This window comes from Eleutherodactylus coqui, chromosome 1 (genome assembly GCF_035609145.1).
Source record: "Eleutherodactylus coqui strain aEleCoq1 chromosome 1, aEleCoq1.hap1, whole genome shotgun sequence".
Taxonomy (NCBI): Eukaryota; Metazoa; Chordata; class Amphibia; order Anura; family Eleutherodactylidae; genus Eleutherodactylus; species Eleutherodactylus coqui.
Window position 1 is genome coordinate 480,263,435 of NC_089837.1, and position 15,768 is coordinate 480,279,202.

The 15,768-nt window shown below is 44.0% G+C and overlaps 1 protein-coding gene across 1 annotated transcript in view; it reads left to right on the forward strand.

The window, feature by feature from the left end:
* Positions 1–6,937, forward strand: part of CD63 (CD63 molecule) — a 29,756-nt gene extending 22,819 nt beyond the window's left edge. The window contains exons 3-8 of the mRNA XM_066585456.1: positions 35–223; positions 324–398; positions 3,000–3,095; positions 3,415–3,561; positions 5,070–5,153; positions 6,269–6,937. Coding sequence (XP_066441553.1) covers positions 35–223; positions 324–398; positions 3,000–3,095; positions 3,415–3,561; positions 5,070–5,153; positions 6,269–6,334 — 657 coding nt within the window. The 3' untranslated portion in view covers positions 6,335–6,937. The remainder of the gene's footprint in view (positions 1–34; positions 224–323; positions 399–2,999; positions 3,096–3,414; positions 3,562–5,069; positions 5,154–6,268) is intronic.
* The last annotated feature ends 8,831 nt before the right edge of the window (positions 6,938–15,768 follow it).

The window sequence follows — 15,768 nt, forward strand, 5'->3', positions numbered from 1 at the left end:
CGACTTACAATTTCTTCCTCTTTCCCCTCTGCAGATAGCTGGATGCGCTCTCATAGGCGTGGGAATATATGTGTTGGTGCAGATGCCCAACCTAGATGCATTTAAAAACTTCTCCGCATCTGGTCCGGCCATTGTCATTATCGCAGTGGGGGTCGTCATCTTCTTCATCTCCTTCTTCGGCTGCTGCGGAGCGGTGAAGGAGAACTACTGCATGGTCACCACGGTGAGCCGCTACGTTCTGTCCTACCATATTGACGAATACGATTGCAGAAATGCTGGTTCTGTATTTTAATATCATTTCTTTATCCTTCTCTTGTGAGCAGTTTGCAATCTTGCTGGGTTTGATATTCTTGGTGGAAATCGCAGCTGCAATCGCTGGATATATTTACAGGAATCAGGTAAGTCTCTTATTATATACTGGTGGTTCTATTAACCCCTTTTCATAATAGGCCGGCTGCACTCTAAATTTCAGTTTCCGAAACTTGCATTTTAATAGTATAGAGGAGTAATTATAGTTGAAGAAAATATAAAGTTTGGATGACTAAGGATCCTTTTTATATAGGGCGTCGCAGCAATTATTTCTACTGTGCTTTTACAAAGGAACGATCAGCACTCGGTGAATGGTGGTGGAGCAGACGGGAATCCTTCCAGCCCACCTGCCTCCATGCACCACAAACAGGCGGTCATTCATAGTGACCGATGGTCATTTAGTTTGTACATAATCATTCATTGTAGAGAACCCTAAGGCCTCATGTCCACGGGGAAAAGAACAATTAAAATCCGCAGCAGATCACCCGCACGCGGATCCGCGTCCCATAGGGATGCATTGACCACCCGCAGGTAGATAAATACCCGCGGATGGTCAATAAAAGTGAATTAAAAAATTTCTGGAGCATGGGAAAAAAAAATGGACATGCTCCATTTTCGTGCGGGTCTCCCGCGGGGACGGCTCCCGCAGGCTTCTATTGAAGCCTATGGAAGCCGTCCGGATCCGCAGGAGACCCGCGCCTGAATTAAACTCGCCTGCTCCGGGCAATGCAGGTCTTCCTTCCTTCGTGGCAGGATCTTCTTTCTTGTGCCCGGCGCATGCGCCGAAGAAAGAAGATCTGGCCGCGAAGAAGGGTAGACACGCATGGCCCGCAGCAGGTGAGTTTATTCTATTTTCAGCCCTCATGTCCGCGGGGCAGGAGAGACCCGCTACGGATTCTCCATGGAGAATCCGTAGCAGGCCTGATTTTCCCTATGGACATGAGGCCTTATGCGACAACTGTTTTACATAAACTCACATTCGAAAGAAATGGTAACTGGAGTATTATGAAAAGTAGTGGTACATACATTAAGAAATCAAAGGGGTTATCCAGCCTTTAAAAGTTGCTCATCTATGCCTAGAATAGGCCATCAATATCTAATGGTCTGCCACTTTGTTTCCCCACCGATCAGCTGATTTGAAGGGGCAGCAGACCTACATCGGTCATATATTGTTGGCCTTTCCTTAGAATAGGCCAATTTTTTTTTTCTATTTAAAACCCCTTTTTAAAAGTTTATTTCTATAAGTGTTTTTCTACTCCCAACTCCTAAAAGTCTTTGTAGGGATAGTTGAACTACTTTTGCTGCAGAAATTCAGCATTTGCAATACACGCTATTGTTAGGGATATCATCAGAGGGATTTCATAGTGTTTCATTGCCTGGTCCAAATGATAAGTGGTGTACACAAATCCCTGACACATGACAGTGTATCATCCGGCAATGAAAGCTCTTCTGAGTTTATTACAGAGCAGACAATGTATATAGAAGTTCTCTTGTGCAATCAGAAATACATGCCCCCTGTAATCATAAGAACTCATGATTGGCTCCAGGTGCCAATGGTTTAACATATTTTAACACCTCAAGGCGCGTAACTCCAAACACGTGATTCACTGGATCCTAGCCTACACTGTTCTAGTATTTTCTATATGTATGGAGAGTTAGACATCTCTAGTTATCTTTAGGCATTCCTAAGCCATGACTGGATATAGGGGGGGAGAAGGAGCTTGCAGTTACATGTCTGACGGCGATACGGGAGGACCATGCACAATACAGCGAACCTGGAAGTGCAGAGGTGCGGGCGCTGCTGACTGCAAAATACTGGCTGCAGGCAGAGCTGGATTCTGTGTGTGGGATTCCCTGCATGGAATCTGACATGATGCCTCAGTGTTCTTTTACATAGCTTTATCAGAGCCATGTAACAAGTGCCAATCAACGAGCCGGGCGCTTGTGGGTTTGTCTGGACTTCATACATGCTGACTCTGCATGTATGATAACTGATCGTTCATGCAGTGGTTTGTACCCCACACTGTTTCATCGCTCCCGGCAGCACATTCCCCTTTTATACAGGGAGGTGTGCTGCTGACACCGTTGACTTTTGGCGCCACATGAAAGATGCAAAGGTCCAACGAGTAAGTGTTTGCTCACTCGTTGGGTGCTTAGTGACACCTATCATGGCCTGATCAGGTTGTGTAAAAGACTTTACTCAGGTTATGTTGAGCAGTACAACTAGGGCATAAACTACTGATGAGGGCAATGCTGGTCTCTTCAAAGTAGTGCATGATTAAGGCTGTCCTGGACAAATACTAGTTAGGTAGTCATTGTGCCTAGAAATTGGCTGATAAAGCAGATTGGCTCCTGGTGTCTACAGTAATCTATTCGAGTCCCACTTTCTCGAAGCCGGTTGAAATGCCAGTGAAGACTGGCATTCTAAAGAGGTGTGGTGTTTTTTTGGGTGAGATATATAAACATGCCCTGCTATCACCCAGAACGAGTCCATAACTTGGTCTATGGTGCTGTTCTGAGGTGACTGTTCCCTTTAAGCCCCTGGACCAAGATACATAATGGGCATGAACTCATGTGGCAATCTATTGAGGGAAATCGTAATCGGCACAGAAGTGTCAATGACTGTCTACCTGGTAGGTTTTGCCTTGTGACCGTCTGAAGTCTTTCTTTACCATTCTTGTCATTTTTAGTTACACGATGCACTGGACGCCTCCTTCCGGGACAGTATGAAGGGCTACAACTCCACTAAAGAAACTTTTCGAGTAATTCATGACCTGCAGAGAGATGTAAGTGTTTTTCATTTCCACTTTGTTCAAAAGCCATAACTTTTTTTTTTTTTTTTTTTAATTGCAATGGCAACTATATGGTCTTTCAGCTATTTATTTATTGATTTATTTTTTTTTATTTTTTTTTACATGGCGAGGGGGAGGGGGGGGGGCATAGATTTGGACATAAATGTATGTCCGTTCGTGGGAATGGCTTCCCAGCCAGGATGTACGTTTATGCCCGGGTGTGCGGGATGAAGACAAATGCTGTAAAAGTTGTTGTATGTGTTACTATTTCATGCAACCAATTGCTAACACCGCTTGTTCTCTTCCGCTGTAGTTAAAGTGCTGTGGTGCCAATAGCTCCGGGGACTGGGCAAATTATGATCCATTTAAAGGGACTAAATTTCTGCCCGATTCTTGCTGCAAGAATATTTCTACAAACTGTGGCCGAAGCGTTTCCAACCCGAACAACTTCAACAATGAAGTAAGTATGAGGCCATACAGTTTAGTGTAAGCTTGACTTGAATAAATACACAAGTTACAGGGAATGAATTTAGACTTTGAGTACTTCTACATGGGACAATTATTAAGCACTTAGCGGTTAACAGAAAGGAGCAATTCATTTCCAATGAATTACTTGTCATTTAGTCGCTGGCAGTATTTATACTGAAGTATTATCATTAAGCTTCCCCCAGTCCACCAATTATCTGAACAGTAATCAGTGGAAAGTCTCAAAGGGCTCCTTTGTGCAAAATGAAGAACAGGAGAGTAAAGGTCCTTTTACTGAGCTGATTGGCTAACGCTTGTCCCAGTGGTGCTCGCTCCTGTGCTGTTACTCAGGAACGAGTATCACTCGCAGCGCTCCTGGAATGGAGGCAGAGTGGGCCAGGCATACTACCCCCACCTACCTCCATTCACGGTAAGCAGACAACCCGTTCAGAAGTAAATGGTTGCTGTTTACACCGAATGGCACTTTGTTAGTTTTCAGCATACAGAAAACAGAACAATCATCCCAAGTCAAAGGGCCATAACTTTTTTTTTTTTGCAGTCTGCAACCCCATAATTCAATGAGCGCGCGGGATCGCAGGACTAAGAGGTCATTAATACTAAATGCCCGGATACCCCTTTGATGAAAGGGCGGTTACCTTTTAATAGGAGTGCTGGATAACCGCTTAAATAAATGCAATGACTGCAGATTGTATGTCATCCATCGCTTCGGTGCACATTCCATATTCGTTCTAGGATGCTAATTGCAAAGAAATCCAAGATGTCAGAGCTGTAAAATATAGTTCTGGAAGATGTTAATCAAAGTTCCCACACAAGAGAGAATCACCCAGTGAATGGAGATGGAGCGAGCCACAGATTGCTTCCGCCCACATTCATTCACAGCGAACAGGCAGTCGCTCATAGATGAATGACTGCCTGTTCAGAGGTCAATCGTCAATTGTTTTATGCCTGCAGAACTTGAACGACGAAGAGAAGCAGATGACTAATTGTTCGTCAGTCAGTTGCTGGTAGCATTTACAGTAAACTATTCTCGTTCAGTCCAAAAGGGCCCTAATATTCTTCTAGATTTTACACTGTTGGGTAACGTTAGGCTTTTCATACTTCTAGAAAAATGTTTCCAACCCTGGAAGTACCTTGGTGATCCTTAGCCCTTTCCAATCCACTGTCTGACCTCTGAAGACATTCTGATTGAAGGCTGTACAGCTCCGATGTCGGAAGACGTCCGGCAGGGTATTCTTACTGTATATTACTGGCCGCTCTGTCGGGGGCCTCTACAGCATGTCACATACCACAGTACTGGCTCTAACCAGCAGATGGCACCATTGTATAATGGCAGAAAGAGAAAGCCCCCCCCTAGGAAACCCTGAATCCAAAATTGGATTGCAAAGGGTTAATAGAAATCTCTATCAGTAACTCACTATATACATAGTTTGAGTACAGCATATTTAGTCTGCATGTACTTATGTGTAATTCTTCTATTCGCAGGGTTGTGTGAACAAAGTAGAAGGACTTTTTAAAAATAACATACCCATCGTGGCTGGCGTTGCTTTGGGCATTGCATTCTTTGAGGTGAGTACTTATTTTTGGCGGAGGGCGGGGGAGGTATACTTGCCACAACTTCCGAGCCATGCTTGGTCTGCTCTTGGCGCTAAAGTAGTCCATGGATACTGTATGTGCATGATGGATGGCATAGAGAAGCAGAACTTTTTGTCAACTCCTTTAGTCACACAGCTGACCTCAGAAGCTGGTGGGACTCGCAGCAAGAGGATTGCCCCTAGCCCCATGATTAGAGTCTAGTAGAAGGAACAGATATATTTACTTGGACCGTAAACTCTTTGCCACCCCAGGGTGTAAATCTACCTTATGGGTGGAAAGCAGTTCTTGGAACAGGGCACTAACGTTCTATGGATGGCGCAAACTGAGTAGCTGAGCCTGCACCATCCACTGTGGGAGACGGCTGTAACTAACAGCCAGTCTACTACTGCAACAGCAGGGATCGGTGACTAACAAAAATCCCCACTGTTTACCCGTTGCATGCCACAATCACCTGGAAAGTGTTTACATAAGGGAGGGTACTCGCTCTGTGCCATCATCAGCCCTTCATATAATCGCTGAGGGCCAATGAATTGCCTTGGTGTCCGGGTCTTCCAGGGCCTGTGATCGCTATGACTAGTGATTTATACATGCATGTATTAGCACGATCATAGCATCGCAGGTTCAGAGGAAAAAACCCACATTTGGTTTTACTGCAAACCTAAATATCCTCTATGGCAAACCCAATTAAAAATAAATAGCAAAGCCAAAATGATTTTTTTTTTTTTTTGGGAGGCAAAATTAACAAAAAAAGACACAGAATACAATCAAAGGGATTTTAAAACTCTATAGAACAGATATTGGTCTCAATTAGAGATGAGCGAACATACTTGCTTAGGGCGATTTCACAATCGAGCAGCGCTTTTTTTCGAGTGACTGACTACTCGGGCAAAAAGATTCGGGGGGGCGCCGGGGGTGAGCAGGGGGTTGCAGAGGAGAGTGGGGGGGGGGGGGGGGAGCTGGAGATGAAAAGGCCTAATGTAGCAAAAAATTGTCTCCTAGTGCAGAAATAATCACATCCACTCTTATGATGGTTCTAGAAGTATTAATTTGCAAAATTAAAACCCTTTTTTTTTTTTTTCTCCCTTCAGATCTTGGGAATTGTCTTTGCCTGCTGTCTAATGAAGGGAATCCGCAGCGGATATGAAGTCATGTGACCTACTCCGCTGAAGACTACGCCGTGATGTCGCCACTTCTGTTGCCATATTAAGATGCACACTGGCATCTGCTCTATCTGCATGATTTGCAACTTAGTTGCATATGCCATACTGTAGCTTGATAAGACAAAGTTTTTAGTTTTTTTTTTTTTTTTCTTTTTGTGTTTTTCTTTCCTTGTGTGAATTAAATATATTCTATATGATTAGTTGTTTTTATATATGTTTTGAGGAGGACCTGTAGCGGTCGCTCCTATCCTTTCATGTGTACCGCACACTTTAGCTACAGATGTGCCTGCAAGCTGTAAAGTAGCCAATGTATCCTCATTTTAAAGATTTACCAGTCTTGTTGATGGGAAGGAACGCATAGGAAAAGCGAAGCCGGACTGTAACATTCCTTTAGTGCCTTAATATATTTACCTCTCTCCAGAATGGAGCAGACTATAGATATGTAAAGTTGTATGTAAGCTGTGCCATAAGTGCTGCCGAGGGGGTAATTCTCGCTATAAAGCATGTGCTGTTATTGTCCTGCACAATTAGTGTCTCGTTTTCAGTTTCTACAAAACCGAAAGTTTTTAATGCCAAGAATAAAGTGATTAGATCGGCTCTTTAGTCCAAACTTGATTTCTTTACTTTATATAGATAGATAGAGTGGTGTGTATTAATTGCTGCCTTAGGCCTCCTTCAAACGAGCGTGCTTTTTGCGCAGGTTAGGCGCCCAAAAAGATAACTTCTAGGCTGCTCCAAAGATCTGGTGAATTCAAGCTTCGTTAAGTAGCCCGTTCATGAGATCCGAGGTGCGTGTTTTCTGGCTCCCATAGGAGTCTATGGAAAACACACCAAAGATGGGTTATGCCCTATCTTTTCACACAGCACGTACCTGTAGATGAGCGTTGCACTTGCATGTCCTATCTTTGACAGGTGCGAGTATTTTGTGCGCTTTTAAAATAGTTCTTGTGAATGCTTCAATAGGAAAGCATTGGTTCTTATAGGTGTATAGCTGTGGTACTCCAGGTATATGATATCTGGAGCTAAAACCTTACAGAACCTCATTTCAAACATATATGTACATCCATGTAAATTTTCAGCAAAATTGGAGATGGTCGAGTGGGGACTATTTTTAAAATTGGCCAGTTGACATGGAATGACCCAAATGTAACCAAAAATGACTTACTGTATATACTCGAGTATAAGCCTAGTTTTTCAGCACTTTTTTTTTGTTGTTGAAAAAGCCCCCCTCGGCTTATACTCGAGTCAGGGAAGGCTTTAAAAAAAAAAAACCTCAGACACCGGCTGGGAGGAGAGTATGGTGTCTCCGGCGGCGGTGCGCCCGGCTGCTTGAATTCTCTCCACTGTCATCCCCACCGTCCTCTTTGCTCAGCTGTCATCCTCTGTCGTCAGCGCTGTGTAAGTAAGAGCTGTGATTGGATCGAGCGTCAGCCAATCACAGCCAGAGCTCAATCATTCACAGCCAATCAAGCTGCTTTAGAATTCTCCCCGCTGTCATTTTCCTGCTCGGCTTTCAAATCCCCTGCCGTCAGTGCTGTGTAAGTAAGAGCTGTGATTGGATCGATTGCCAGCTGTGATTGGGCGATGACAGCGGGAAGAATTCAAGCAGCTTGTCACACAGACGCGGGCTGCGAGGTAAGTACGGAGGTTTTTTTTTACCTAGCATATACTCGAGTATAGCTCGACTTGTACTCGAGTCAATAAGGTTTCCCAGTTTTTTGCGGTGAAACTTATTGTCTCGGCTTATACTCGGGCCGGCTAATACTCAAGTATATACGGTATTTAAGATTTTGTTAAACACATTTTTAATGTATATTCCAATGTCAGTATGTTATAAAGTAACTCAGCAGTTTTCATATTTTGGATTACCCCCATCATGGCCAAAAATTGGCTTGTAGTTCTAGTCATACAATAGTTTGGTAACATGACACCCACCATACATAATAGGGTGATGGTCACAGCTCTTCTCTTCCACCACCCTGTACAATGACCTCTGCATAGGTCACAGAGGATGCCCACAACCTTCTTCCTAAAAGTCGAGGAGTCCCCTCTCGTCTATTCTGTCTATGGCCCATGAGGCTGAACTACAGAACAGTCTGCCTATAATATAGCTTAGTCAGGTGAGTGAAGACTGCAAGAGATTGTGCAGATTTTAGTTTTTAACATGCATGGTAAATTTTTTATTTTTTTTTTTCTTGCCCACTGTTGCCCTTCTCCACTCTCAGTTCAACTATTGCAATTTGCTGCTAATCGGCCCCCAATGCGCCAGACTCGCCCCTCTCCAATCCATCCTGAATGCGGCAGCCAGGCTCATCTTCCTGTCTAGCTGCTACTCAGACTCCTCTGCCCTGTGCCAGTCTGCCCGTCAAATACAGAATGCAATTTAAACTTGCCACCCTCATCCACAAAGCTATCCACAGCACCGCGCCGCCCTACATTGCTTTCCTCATCTCAATCCACCACCCAGTCCGCGCCCTCCAGTCTGCTAACAAAATCAGACTGAGTGCCCCTTTAATTTGAACCTCTCATTCCCACCTCCAAGACTCCAGAGCAGCACCGGTCCTCTGGAACGGGCTACCCCAAACTATCCGGGCAATCACTGACACACTAAACTTCAGGTGTGCTCTAAAAACACACCTCTTCAGGGAGGCATATCCTATCCCCTAAACCAAACCCCTCTGTACTCCACCTGATAACATGCTCCCTGTCCTACTGACTGCAATCCCTGCAGTCATACCGATACGGCCTGACCATTGTCTGTGTGTATAGCATCCCTCACTCTCCACCTCGCAATACCCTGCACATGTTGGACCCTCACCCTATTGTCTCCATCAGTTGATTACTTCATGTAACCTGGGTCTTGTTTTTATTTTCACTGTCTTGTAAGCGCTGCAGAATATTTGGTGCTATATAAATATCATTATTAGGGAGGTGTGGCACTGTGGAGCACTTATGACTTTAATTCTAAAAGGCTCTGATGCGTAATTAGTTTGAGGTAACGGTATGGTCTTGCATAGTGGCTAAGGCCTCGATGTCTTATTGCTTTCAAATAGACTGTTGATTGTTGCATGGCTTTTGCAAGTAAAATGTACATTTTACTCGAAAAACTGTGTAGCCATTAAGGGTCTAGTCATTAATTTTTTTGTTAACACTTTGCAATCCAATATTGGATTCAGGGTTTCCTAGGGGGCTTTCTCTATCTGCCATTATACAATGGCGCCATCTGCTGGCTAGAACCAGTACTGCAGTATGGGACATGCCAGAGAGTAATATACAGGAAGAATACCCTGCCAGACCTCTTCCGACATCTGAGCTGTACAGGCTTCAATCAGAATGTTGGAAAATGTCAGACAGTGGATTGAAAAGGGTTAATGTCTGCACACTCATTTTGTAAACCAATCTGTTTGAACAATTCTCCACAGTTTGTGGCTGCCACATGAAGGTGCAATTACACAGGTGATTTTCCTACATAATTTCTGTGCATAGCAAGATGCCTGGGAAAATAACCCTGTGTGTGTGTGGTGTCGTTCCCCCCCCCCCCCTCCCCCCCCCCCCTATCTTTGGGCAATTCCTTTTAAAGGATCACCTATTCTGAGCCTTGTGTGGTGCAGTGTGTTAGGGCAGCAGAAGGGCAGTCTTAAGCTCACGCTCAGGTCCTGAAGGTTGCGGGTTCAATCCCCACATAGTTCAGTTAGCTGCTCAAGGTTGACTCAGCCTTCCATCCTTCTGAGGTCGGTAAAATGAGTACCCAGCTTGGTGGGTAATAAACAATTGCCTGAAAGCGCTGTAGAAAAAGTTAGTGCTCTACAAATTGTTTCATTCTTCCCTTTTGAGAGCAAAAAAAAGCATCATGTTCACATGTCCGTGTGAGTTTCTTGTGAAAGCGTGTTTTTTTTTTTTTTGTTTTTTTTTTCCCCCTCCTCCTCTCCTCCCACCCCCAGGGGGTATAATACTCATTCTTTGAGTCTGTATATTTCACCTGAAGAAAATAAGCTGGTTACACACTTGTACATTGTTCACCGTACTTGGTCTACAAGCACTCCGTGATTTCATGCCTGTCCTCCTCTGGCAGATGTTGTTTTTTTTTTTTTTTCTTGGAAGATTGATCAGGAATTAAGGTAGCTTGAGAGCAGTACAAAACCATTAGCTATTGAGTGAGAAATTTGAGATCTGGAGTCCAGGGTCATGCATGGTATATTGCAACCATTTGTAGAAACCTGTCTGAAACGCAGGAAACCTTCCAGATACCCAATTTAATGTACCGTACTAGTTTTGGGAAATAAGATGCCAAATTCTGTCCCTACATGCTAATCTGGGTATGCAAAGCAATAGGGAGGCCAGAGGAGATGGTTTCACACAGCTGAGAAAATTGCTTGAGATTAGTGCATTGCGAGACGCATGAATAATGAACCCCATTCTTTTGAATGTAATTGTATACGCAAGTGATGTTTTCCTGCATCGCTTAACTTTTGACGTTCCTCAGAACGCATTGCCCATTGACTTTAATGGGGACCTTTTAATGCCTCGCATGGCTCTTGCATGCTGTATGATGTGAGGTTTCTCATTGAAATCAATGGGTAACCCTTCGTTCCTCTATCGTGCGTGAGGATCGGAACTTCACAGAAGCAAGGCGGTTTTGCCTAAAAAAACTCCTTGCACCTTTGGTAAATGGCATGTTCATGAGCGTGATATCGGGCTGCGCTTTACGGCCCAATATCGCACTCGCCTGTGTGTAGGTAGCCTAACGTAGGACTGAATGCAAGGTAGAGGAGAGAGGCATCAGTCTGTCGTTTATACTTTACCTTGTTCTTGTAGCTACGCCTTTGTGTTTTGGCTCCATTTTTCTAAACTGTTTGATTTATAAATCATAATAATGGTCAAAAAGGTAGCATCGTTGTTAACACACAACTGTTGGGTCATTGTGTAATACAACATAGTATATTGTGAATAGAGAATAACAGGTTACAAAAAAATCCCACGCTCCAAAGTGTGTGGTTTTATACAAAGTAAAAGATATAGGATTTAAACTTCATTGAGGGGTTCATGATGACCAACAAAACTCTTCAAAAGTCCAGGTTGGCCTTCACAATTAATGCATGTTACATCTAAGTTTCTTCTAGGAGAGTAGATGCTCTTCCCTTCTTTATAGGGATTCACTGATAGAGTGGACGACCATAATTGTATCCATAGGTGAACACGAAGCAGCGGTGTGGCAGCCTGTCTATTGATGGGCTTCTCACACCAGGTGTGTTTGATTTATTCTATACATAGCCTATAATCCCTTACTATGGCACTGTACTCTAATAGTATATTGTGAGTCCCAGTCGTCGCTATGTAGTTATTTATTGCTCAAGTCCAGCTAATTGGTGAAGAGAGCTTTCAGATTATAAGGGTACATCTATATAGGATGCATTTTCTAGAGCATAAAATCAGCAATGAGTCCATGGCAAAAATTTATATTTGCCACACGAATTTACTGCATATTCAGTGAAATTTCAACATGTGCATTATGGAGGTTAAAAAGGTGCTGCTGAGGACTGGAAGTGGTGCAGAAAGCACAAATGCTTTGGGAGCAGCATGTGGAACACTATCCAGAGTTAAGGGAAAGACTCAAGGTAAGTCCTGACTGTTGCTCACCTGGAACAGCCCCCCCACACCCACCCCTTGTAGAACCTCTGTTTGATATACTGTGGGTCCCAAATTAGCTGTGATTGAACAAGCTCGTAGAAAATCATGTCACAAAACGCAATATGTTTTAGGCAAGACATTCTGTTTTATTGTATCAAGACACTGCTTTGTATAGACAAATCAGGTAGGTTTCAAGTTGCAATAGAAAGGGGTGTTACAAAGCCAAACACTGTTACATCCTTCATTTGGTTCAAACGGGATTTCCTTTGAAGTGTAAAGAATGATGATGTTCTGATGACTCTTCTCTCTGCTGACTCTATTGTGCTGATAGAAATCTCATGTTTCTTGTCTTTAGGTGTCTGACTCTCTCAGGTGATGGTAAACAAAGATATATAAAATTTGCATTAACATTGTGAGTAATTTACTCTGCAGAGCATTCTGCTTGCTAGAATTAGACTGAAATGCAAACTAAATCATACAAGATATAATTTCCCTCATGCGAGCTTTTGTATTCCATGTACCATCCATCCTGACAGGGGCCCTCGCAGTTTGTCGTCTCTAATAGATCCAATGCCACTTTTGTTTTCCATGTCCTGTAACCTTTTTTAAAACGCCTTGCTTTAGGCCCCCCCCCCCCCCCCCCCCCAGTCCTCCAATACCAAACCCTAAATCTCCTATATAATTTCTTCCTCAGAGTCCCTAACATTGTCTGACACCCCATCCCTCTCTGGTATGGCTGGTATATTTGCCCACCCCCCCGTTAACGGTACTCTTCAGCTCCGAGCTCTGCTGTACTAGTTACTGAAGCTGGTGTCCTGCGCTGGAAAAAAGCCAAAAATGAAAGAGGGAAAGTAGGCAGGGGTCTGATATGGTCTATTTAACTTAAGGGTCAGGTCTGGGGTCTAACTTTTATTTAGGGGGTCTCCTAGTTGTACATTAAAGACTTATCTTGGGTTATTAGAACCAATTTTCCTTAGATCTAGTCTTGACTTAGAATTATTTCAACCTACAATGACCATCATGAAACAAATTAATATTGTAACTTGAGGGAACACAATTTGTTAAGCAGTCCCGTTGAAAAGGCATAGCATATCTATGAAGTGGTATAGAATTGTTCCAATTGCTAGACATACTAGACACAATCAGCCGTTACTGACCTCTTCCTACTCATCCCCCTGCAATAGCAGCGGTTTCTACTGTCTTTGTGTACAGGCTGCTGTGATGTTTCATAAACTTGCTGTAGCAGCCAATGACAGCGCTCAGCTATGGCTCCTCAGCACTGTCATTGGCTGCAGCTTGTTTGTAGACGGGATCAGTCTGACTGCAGCCTGTAAAGTGAGGTCACAGGGAGACCGGAGCCGCTAGTTGGGTGGGGTGAAGGAGGCGGGAAGACATGAGTAACCGCTGATTTGTTATTTTAACGCCTCTGGAATCTGGTGACGGGTTTCCTTAGCCCGGACAACCCTTTTAAAATTTTATGGACACTTTTGAGGGACAAAAAAAAATTTCACTTGTAGGGATTCTGTTATCAGGTTCATACTGACCGAACGCTGAGACAAAGATGCCTATAGCCTCCATCTATGTTTTATTCTGAAACGCTGCGGTATTTCAGAATAACCAGACTTTAAAGTGTGATTCGGGCAAGAACTCCGAATCACGGAGACGACTGTGCCAGCCGTTCTCTGCCCGCAGCATGTAGACTCACAGCTTTTTGTGTATAGGGACCGAATAGTCAATCTACATGATGTGGGCAGGGAGAGGCCAACATGGCCGCCTCCATGATTCGAAGCTCTTGCCTGAGTCAAAATTCAAAGTGTGTGTTCTGAAATGCCGCCGCCGTGTTTCGGAATAACACATACACGGGGGCAGTAGGCATCCCTGTCCCAGGTTCATGCTGCCTGTGGTTATGGTCATAAATTAGCTGACAACATACATGTATTTAAAGGGGATTCCCAAAGAAACTTTGAAAATGGAGGGAAACTAAGCCATCAGTCTAGCCTCACTGACTGATCTCCTATTGAGACTTTGGGTACGTCTACATGGTTGGTTACGTGCCCAACATTAATCCCAGCGATTAGCACTCCTGTGCTTTTACACAGGAGCAATGATTGCTCACCAAATCAAGGCAGAGAGCATTGGAGATCTTTTCTGGCTCCCTGCCTCCATTCACATTAAACAGGAAATCATTCATAGAGGAACGACTGCCTGTTCGCACCGGTTGACTGTCATTCAGTTTTTAGGCGAGTTGAAAACTGAGCGACTCCGACAGGTGAGTGATTCTGGTTCACTTGCCCTGTTTGGCCCCATGTTTATACAGGCCAACATTTGCCCATAAACACTTGTTTGAGCAATTACGACTGCCAGCCTGCGAAAAAGTACCCTTTAGTCTGCAGTGTATACAATGATATCTAGAAGCTGCAGAAGACAAACTGTAACATTTTTAATTAAACCTCACTGCAAAAATGATTGTCAGACCAAAATGGGGAGGAGGATGGAAGAGCCAGGAGCAGGAACTGAGCTCCCGCCCCCTCTGCACTCTTTGCAATGAGAGGAGGCGGGATGGGGCGGGGCTAAGTTCCAGGAATTAGCTCCGCTCCTGTCCTGCCTCTCCTCATTGCAAATAGTGCAGAGGGGCAGAGAGGGGGCGGGAGCTCAGAGCACTGCTCCCAGCTCTTCCAGCCTCCTCCCCCTGCAGAGAGGGACGCTGTATATCGGCTGGGCGTGAAAAGCCAGACTACATACGATCGTCTGAATGCACCCTCAAAGACAGGCTAGTTTGGACCTACTGTAGGTCTGCTTTACCAATTTGGACCTACTGTAGGTCTGCTTTACCAATAACCAAAATGTTCCGAGAAAATATTCTGTCATATGGCTAATAGCAGTAAAGAAATAGTACAGCTGACTTCTAAAAGTTCACCTTATAAATAAAGAAACTGCTCCCTCTGCTGCTACCTACCCCACTGACCAGCGACTTGAAGTACACAGTATGACTGTTGGGCACATAACTACCTGACAGCCGTTCCAGCGACTAGAGATCTCTTCCAGTCTCCATTCGCTGAGCAAGAAGTCATTCAGTAGTCCTGCAGCGGAACGACTAGCGACTACTGAGCAACTTTCCGTTCAGTACCCTGTGTAAATATTTTTTAAAAAAGGAAAAAATTCACGCAATTTTTTGAAAACCGCATGCGTTTTTTAAATTTAAGTGTATTTTTTAATTGTGATTGAAAACTGCAGAAAACCCCCGCGCGATGGGTGAACGCAGCTTAACTAGCGATCAAACATTCTTACCATAACTACTACATACAACTCGAACCTCGCACAAAACAATTGCAGTAGCCTCATGCAGGAAATTCTCAGCCTTTTACCAATAAAGGGTATATTGGAACAATGACAATAATCCGGATGAGGTTTGTACTTGGAACATGTTTATTGTTAGAATCAGGTAAGTCAAGATAAGTCAGAGCTGTCACAGTGATTACATTTCAGTATCTTAAGGGGTGTTCGCAACTCAGTCAATCATAGCTGAAATCTGTTGCATAGCTAAAGGTTTATGGGCCCGGGTGCAAAGATTTAGCTTGGGGGCCCCCCGCTGGGTCTCTTAAATGACCCTTAGATGCAGCAGAAGCAGCCAGAGACATCGATGGAGTCTTGTAGGCGCAGTTTCTTAGTCAACAATGCTCATGTTTTGCATGTGGGGGGGAAGTGTCAGCAGAGGGTCTCCCATGGGTCCTGGGCTGTATGAAGAGTGCAGACTCACCCCAAGTCTGAAGAATTTAAATGGTCTGACACTTACTAGATAG